This window comes from Diabrotica undecimpunctata, unplaced genomic scaffold (assembly GCF_040954645.1).
Source record: "Diabrotica undecimpunctata isolate CICGRU unplaced genomic scaffold, icDiaUnde3 ctg00000657.1, whole genome shotgun sequence".
Taxonomy (NCBI): Eukaryota; Metazoa; Arthropoda; class Insecta; order Coleoptera; family Chrysomelidae; genus Diabrotica; species Diabrotica undecimpunctata.
Window position 1 is genome coordinate 188,756 of NW_027311939.1, and position 8,947 is coordinate 197,702.

Genomic DNA, 8,947 nt, shown 5'->3' on the forward strand with positions numbered 1-8,947 from the left:
CCCTCTGCTACCCTCTGCTCCTAATCACCCTCGTTTTTCTTTCACCTTCATAGAGACCAAGAAACGAATACACAAAGTATAAAAATACACAAGTTATACGCCTTTATATTAAGACAGAGACCAAGAAACGAATACAGAAAGTATAAAAATAATTAAAAAAAATACAAGTTTTACATACAACACTGTGATACCTTTATATAAAAAAAAAGACATGTACAAATATTGTTATTTACATTACATTAGTATCCAAAAAGCACGTCTGGATAAGCTTCCTCCATCTTTAGTAAGCGATTAGGATATGCCAACCAAAATCGTCCCTTTTTCACAAAACCTAGTGGTTTGACCGTTGCTCAGCTTCTTCTTTTGATTCTTCGTAATAGTGACGTGTGTCACATGATATGGACACAGTTCTAGTTTCGTTCCAATTGTTCATTTGGAATAGTCGTTTACACCTGCAAGGTTTTTCAGATTCACATATTGTATCATAAGACATTATGTCACATAACCAGAGGAATCTAAACGACGCGTGAACGGTAGGAATATCTGAAACAGAATAAAGTGCTGAATTAGGGTATAAGGTACACGTTCATCCATAAGAATCAATGTAAAAAAGTGTGGGATTTAGCGCATTTAGTAAAATTGAGTACATTAGCTGTAAACAACCAAAGTTATATCCTCGGTCGGACGGAAGATTAAATGGTATAACATTATGCTCAAAAGGCCTCTGAAATGTGCAGATTTGTGCTTGTTCTTCCATAAGAATCAATGTAAAAGTGGTGCATTTATCGCTTTTAGTCAACTTGATTACATTAGTTGTAAACAGACAAAAAATCTTGATTACCCCCACCACTTTCATCATTAACACACTCTGAGTAATACCAGCAAGCGTTCATTCATCGAATAACAGTCAAAGCAGACACATCGCCGTATGGCCAATCTTATGAAACAGTACATTCAGTTAAACTTAATTAAGACATGTATTGAGCAAGAATTTATTCGGGCCAACTACGCAGGCGCGTGTTTACCGACTAGTTTAATATTGCATGAAGTCGCAAAACAATATGGAATAACAACAAAGGTCGTAGTAGGTACAAAGTTTTACTCAAATGGAGTTACAATCACACCACATTTCTGGAATGAGCATAATAAAATAATATACGATCCAACAGACGCAATTACAAAACATCATCTACCTCATCAAATAGAATTTACTATGATAAAAGGAATGTTCATGCGTAAAAATGATGAAGACAGAAAAATGGTTGATATATATCACGATTTTAAGAAAAACAGATCAACGGCAGCATATTTTGAGGAGGCTCCGGAATCTCTACTAGAGTTACGTAAAAACATTTTTATTGCTGTAGCACAGATACTAGGAAATAAATAAATAAAAGTAATGTTCTAAAGTAATTGTTTTTTTTTAAACCCATTGTTGAAATGACCTACCTACGAAGAAAATGTTCTATGAAACCTCTAAAAAATATATAAAATAGTACTTACGTTTTTAATTTTTGTAGCCCAAACACAAACAAACACCTTATCGCCAAGGTTCTTGTAGCACAAACACCCACTGTTACTTTTCGTACATGTTGACTGGCACAAACACTCACTGTTACTTTTCGTAAACGTTGACGGGCACAAACAACCGTTGTTACTTTCGCAATGTTGACTGCAGACTGGTAGTACAAAACGTATTCGTTCATTAAATAGACAGGCTGTTATGACGTAACTCACGCTTAAACCATGTTGCGCAATATTTCGTAAGACTATTCATTTATGCATCACATGCCGGGCTTAATTATTAACTAGACCGGAATGTGCACATGTTTCCGGCATTCGTGTGAATATATTTTATCTCACATTAACTAGAATTCCAAAGTGCACGTGTTTCCGGCTATATATCGTGGGAGATGTGTTAAAAGGAAATGTCCAACCGGTGATTCATCGTTGAATGCATACACATTTGGTATATTCGCGTCTATATGACTAAGCCAATTTAAGATGAACATAATCTAGTACCATATAACAATATAAAGTAGAAAATAGTAAAATATATTGTAATATTTTTATTCTTTGTTTAAAGTACAAAGTACAGTAACTAGATGTCCCTAGTACCTTACTGACTAAAACGTTGTTGAAAACAAATAGATACTAATAACCGGGTATATACATGCTACTTAATATTTTAAAATTATTCGCAGCCACGATGTTGAAGGGAATAGACGTATTAGTTTTTATGCTAACGTTCGCAAGCGTGTTTTGCAATGATTTCTCGGAAAAAGACGCTATTGCCTATCTAAATCAATATGAACAGATCGATAATAGTACAGATTTCTCTACTTTGATAATTAACTTTCAAGAAAAGTATAATTTACCAGTGGATGGTTTGCTTAATAATGCAACAATCAAATTGATGCGTCGTCCGCGTTGTCACCACAGTGATAACGAATTTATAGTGGCTTCTCCATGGCACAAACAACACCTGCGATGGTATTTTCCTCAAAGAACGCCCAAGGCCCAAAAAGACGCAGAAATGGCATTTCAGACGTGGCAAAATGTTTCAACCTTAACATTCACAATGGTTACAAATCCTACGCTAGAGCCACCAGATATAACCATAACTATGGTTAGGGGAACTCATCATTTTAGAGCAAATTGTATGGGAGATGCCGAATGTCCTACTAGATTTGTTGGAGGTGCTGCTTTAGGACATTCATACTTTCCTCATCCCGCAGACACCTGTACAGAGATACATTTAGATATAACGAAGCCCTGGCATTTTGGAAACGACTCTATACCTGAAGGCCGTATAAGTTTTCTTATGGTACTGGTTCATGAAATTGGGCATGCTCTTGGAATCGGTCATAGTGGAACACAAAGTGCTGTCATGTATAGTATGTATCAGCATAAGATTAGTGGTCTACATAAGGATGATATAAACGCAATACAATATCTATGTGGGCCTAACAATACCTATGCTCCAAACCCAAAGTTTACAACAACTAGCTCAACAACAACAACTCGTAAGCAAACGACCCGCTCAAGGTATACAACGGTACATACACCAACAACAACTAGTTCGACAACGTCAAGACCAACAACTAGTTCGACAAGACCAAGGCCTAGTAAGCAACCGAAAAATTTGTGTGATATTGTTCCAGATTTTATGTTTTTAGCCACTGCTCCAGAGTTTTCAAATTACCGATTATATATCGCCCGCGATAAATTTATATGGAAACTAGACTTGAACGAAATGATTATTCCATCTCAGCCTGAACTTCTTGCTGATTATGTTCCTGCAGAATTACGTCAATACACTTTACAACACATTTTTCAAACAACAGCCGGTGATTTGGTTACAATTGTGCCACCAAACAAATATTTCTCAGCATCATTTCCTAGCATTCAATATATTGATAATTTTACACTTAATATACCCAAGAAGGCCCACATCAATGCTATTTTTCAATCAAATTCCGGGCAATCCTATACATTTTACAACAATATGTCATATATAGAATTTTCTAATGATTTTACTAGCGAGGTAAGAAGAGGCTGGATAAAAGACATATTTCCGGGAATACCTGAAGATATTTCTCTTGCACTTCGATGGATTGATGGCCATATTTACTTTTTCCGTCAAAATACTTACTATAAATTTAATGAATTTACTAGAAAAGTTGTGGCCGCTGGACAATTTAACTGGAATCTATTTGGAGTGCCTTGCCCAAACGAAAATATCTTACAACAATTAAAAACTCTAATATCTAAACTTGTATCTGTATATAATTAAAAAAAAAGTGTAAAAGATGTGTTTTGTATTTACGAGTAATAATAAAAATTGTAAAAAATATATGTTTTTTATTTATCAAATTCCCGGAAGAAGCTAACATTCTATTTACTATGTAACATGTGTTCAAAGCCAAATATTATGTTAGAATTGTAAAGAAAAAGATTTTTAGCTAAACTGCAATATATTTACGACTTAAAATGTTAGATAATAAGTAACAAAAAATATAAGTTTATACAGAATAGTTACAGGGATATGTTAGTCATCGGGATGGATATACACCTATCCAAACATATTTAAGGTATTGGTACTGTTGGACGAGTCCATTTAACTCACAAAATAGGGGAGTTCGCTATGCAAACGGCAAACTTTTTTTTTCAATTTCATTTAAATCTATAACACAGATAAGGACAAATAGCAGTTTTATGTAATAATTGAATGTTATGTTATTATTAAGTGATGTGTCTTTAAACAAACTCGCCCTAGTTTTTCAAAATCACTAATATTTGGCACGTTTCAAGGTCAACAAAGAGGTATAAAAGAACGCCCTAATAGAAGCCCTATTCATTCTGCTGTCAACCTTCAACGAGTACGTCACGCTATAACTTTCACTGTGAACGTTGTGATTTGTTAGTGTCCAGTGTTGTTGTTGTTGTTGTTGTTGTTGTTCTCAAGGCGATCATCATGGTCTGGTCTTTAATTACCACAGGTAAACGTTTTATTTCTAAATTTAACACTTATTTAAATTCGTTTCAATTACGTTATGAAGAGTGCAAAGGTAATTTAAATATTGATTTAGCAAAGATATTAGAAAAAGGTATACAGGATGCTAAAGAAGGAGCCGGCTTTCAAAAAGGGGATAAAATTCGTATAATTGTTCGTAATGAAAATTTTAAACATCCCATATCAACAGGTACTGAAACAGATTTAAATACGGATAATATCTTGGCTCATATCGAAAACATTGTAACTTCTGACGAGTCGGTTCAAGTCGAAGATACTATATTTGATATACAAATTTTCAAGATACCTAGGGGTAGCGGCCGACATAAAATTATAAATTTGGCAGAGGACCGTCGCACCAAGAAAAGCATTACCCAGATTAAAAATACCGACACTTTATGCGGGGCTCGAGCAGTTATAGTGGGCTTAACATACGTCACAAACGAGATTTTGGGCCACAAATTGATCAAAAGCGATGCTCATAGCATACGTATAGGTCGAAAATTGCAGACTGATTTGGCCGAAAAACTTTGCAACCTGTTGGGCGGTTGTTATAACGATGGCTTTACGTTGGATAATTTTAAGAAGGCAGAGGAGTTATTGGATGTGCAGATAAAGATTATTTGTGCAGAAAATTTCAACACAATCATATACGAGGGCCCCGAAAAAACAGCCAAGATTTATTTGTATAAAAACGGGAATCATTTTGATGTTATAAACAATTTAAAGGGTCTTTACGGTAGTCGTTTTTATTGTGCGAAGTGTGATACCCCTTACAGTCATTACCGTGTACACAAATGCAAGAAAGCACCACTTTGTACGATTTGCAAACATCCCGAGCATGACTTGACTACAAAAAGCAAAGTTTTGTGCAAGGACTGTAACCGTTATTGCTACAACAATGAATGTTTAAGAAACCATACAGAAGCTTGCAAAGAAGTATTTAAATGTGACAAATGTAATAAACTATGCAAGAGAGATAAGGAGCATGTATGCGGTTACTCCATGTGCAGAAACTGTAATACCTTTGTAGAAATAGCTACGCATCAGTGTTACATGATGAAAAAACCAGCCAAAGGAGGAGTTTGTACTGTAGCCTGTACTTGCAATAACAGATCAAGCGTGATAAATTCAGGCTGTAAAGAAAATCACAAACAGTCACAAAGTTGCAAAGACCCTTGTATATGTAACAATCTCTCTGAAGAAAAAATAATGAAATGCTCTTACAACGAAAGATATATTTTCTTTGATTACGAGGCAATGCAGGATACAGGCATTCATGTACCGAATCTTGTAATTGCGCAGGATTTCGGCGGACATAAATTTGTTTTTAAAGACAATGAAGAGTTCTGTAGATGGTTAATTTCCGAGAAACATAGAAATTATACAGCGATAGCCCACAATAGTAAATCATACGATTCATATTTCATTTTAAAATATTGCGTGGAAAACACGATAAAGCCGTACACTATCTACAACGGGTCAAAACTTATGCTTTTGGAAGTCGAGGCTCTTAAACTGAAAATAAAAGACAGCTCTAATTTTGTAGCCGGCCCCCTGTCCGGTTTTCCTAAAACTTTTGGTCTGCATGAATTAAAGAAAGGCTATTTTCCTCACTTTTTCAACACTCCTGAAAATACTCACTACGAAGGCTGCTTACCAGATATTGCGTATTATGGACCCAACACAATGAAAACAAAACAAAGATCTGATTTTAAGAAATGGTACGATGAGCATAAAAATGACCACTTTGTGTTACAGAAAGAGCTCCATACCTATTGCGATTCAGATGTTGATATTTTACGACGTGGGTGTTTGGAATTTCGCAAGGAATTTTTAGAAATAGCAAACATAGACCCATTTCAATATCTGACTATTGCCAGTGTGTGTATGGCCATATATAGATCTAAATATCTTCGAACAAACACCATTGGCGTTGTAAAGCAGGAGATAAAGGAGACATATAGCAGGGCATCAATAAAATGGCTCAATCAATTTTCTAACGTCCAACATGCTCTTAATGGCGGAGAAGTGACAATTTGCGGTGCAAAAGTTGATGGTTTCTCGGAAGAGTCAAATACTGTGTACCAGTACCACGGTTGCTTCTGGCATGGCCACCCAGAATGCTTTAAGAACGACACAGTTAACCACGTCAACAATGAGACAATGAGTGACTTGTACGAGAGAACAATAAGACGATCAAAACAAATAAAAGAAGCAGGGTACAACTTGGTAGAAATGTGGGAATGTGAGTGGTTAAAATCCAAAGAATGTAAAAACGCCGCAGATCCTCAACTTATTGAACCCTTAAAGCCTCGTGAAGCATTCTTTGGCGGTAGAACAAACGCCATAAAACTAAACGTGACTGGGAAAAAGCTCAGATACATAGATATTGTATCACTGTATCCAACCGTACAATATTACGATCAATATCCAGTTGGCCACCCTACAAAAATACATGCACCTGAAGTATACGATCCTAATTGGTTTGGTCTAGTACATTGCCAAATACTACCGCCTACTGATTTATACCATCCTGTATTACCTGTCAAAACTGACAAATTAATGTTTCCACTGTGTAATCAATGCGTCTTGGAAGATTGCGAAAATTGTGATCATGATGACTCGGAAAGAATGCTGAGGGGTACATGGACAACTCTAGAAATTAATAAGGCCTTAGAAAAAGGGTATAAAATAATAAAAATTCACGAGGTGTGGCATTTTGAGCAAACATCGACAGATTTGTTCAAGGGATATGTCAAAGATTTTATGAAGATCAAATTAGAAACTAGTCCACATACGTATGCCACAAATGAAGAGTACGCTCGGGCTGTAAAAGAGCAGATGGACATAGAGCTCGATTTATCTAAAATAGCCCCAAATCCCGGTAAACGAGCAGTCGCTAAAATATGCCTAAATAGTCTATGGGGTAAATTTGGCCAAAGAATGAATATGAAACAGACAGAGTATGTTGTGGACATTAAAAGATGGTACGAAGTTTTGATGAACGATAAAATAAATTTAACAAACGTCACATTTATTAATGATAATATAGCACAAGTCTCTTACGATTATAAAGACGTGTTTGTGGAAGACCCAACATATACGAATATTTTTGTGGCATTATTTACGACCAGTAACGCTCGTCTAAGACTGTACGAGATGATTGATAGGCTAGGAGAAGCAGTTGCCTACTTCGACACAGACTCCATTGTTTACATTGATGATGGCCTAAACACTGTCGAAACAGGTGAAATGTTGGGCGATTGGAGTGATGAGTTGCCTGGAGATGACTACATAGTTGAATGGCTCAGTACAGGTCCTAAAAGTTATTTTTACAAAACAGCCAAGGGCAAAGAGGTGACTAAAATCAAAGGTTTCACTTTAAACTACGAAAACAGCCTAGTACTCAATGCCTCCGCCATGAATGACATCATACACGATCCAACCAAAGAAATTAAGCTCACGTATGACCAGATCGGTAGGGATACAGAGACCAAAGATATTGTTACGAGAAAAAGGGTATCAAAGACTTTCAAGATGGCCTACAAGAAACGAAAAATAATACAAAGTGATGACTCATTAATTGACACAACACCTCTTGGCTTTCAAAAATTATAATAATAATATTACGCATTAGACATTGTACCTCATTCTTTATTAGACGCTGTTACAGGAAAGACGTGTTTTGTCTCGCTCGTGTTTTCGATAAATTTTGATTTTGTATAAATTAACAATGTCTGATCAATGGTCAATAAATATTATAAATCAGCGAGAAATAAAAAAATTCAACGCTTATCTATGCACTTTTCAAGTTAATTGTGACAACTTTAAAATAGGTGAAGGTTTAGAACAAGACAAAGACTATCTAAAAAACCATTTAGAGACCGCTCTTGAGAATATAAAAAAGCAAGCTGGCTACACAACAGGTGACAAAATCAGAATTGTTGCCTTAAATGATGACTTTAGACACCCGATATCGACAGAAACAAGTTCAAGTGCCAATATGTCAAAGTTATTAGAACAAATTAGCAATATATCGACATCTAACGCTGCTGTCCACCTGAGAAATACAAAATTTGATGTACAAATCTTGAAAATACCTAATCCGAAAAACCACTGATCTTCCTATGATGATGATGATGACGTTAGACACCCGATATCGCCAGAAACAAGTTCAAGTGCCAATATGTCAAAGTTATTAGAACAAATTAGCAATATATCGACATCTAACGCTGCTGTCCACCTGAGAAATACAAAATTTGATGTACAAATCTTGAAAATACCTAATCCGAAAAACAATGATCTTCCCCGGGTATGGTAACTTTCTGCAGTATCAACGATGATGATTATATGAGATAATGGTTCCAAACCCAAGTATCAAGAAAGAAAATATAACAAAAATTATTAATATTGTATAAAGTTGAAAAT

At 35.6% G+C, this 8,947-nt stretch overlaps 2 protein-coding genes across 2 annotated transcripts; both read left to right on the forward strand.

Annotated features, from left to right (window-relative positions):
* The first annotated feature begins 2,209 nt into the window (after positions 1–2,209).
* LOC140431336 (matrix metalloproteinase-18-like) lies at positions 2,210–3,796 on the forward strand. The gene has a single exon (XM_072519271.1). The coding sequence runs from the start codon at positions 2,210–2,212 to the stop codon at positions 3,794–3,796; it is 1,587 nt and encodes a 528-aa protein (XP_072375372.1).
* A 681-nt stretch (positions 3,797–4,477) lies between these two features.
* Positions 4,478–8,137, forward strand: LOC140431337 (uncharacterized). Its single transcript, XM_072519272.1, has one exon. It carries the CDS (start codon positions 4,478–4,480, stop codon positions 8,135–8,137), a length of 3,660 nt encoding a protein of 1,219 aa, XP_072375373.1.
* Positions 8,138–8,947: the final 810 nt, after the last annotated feature.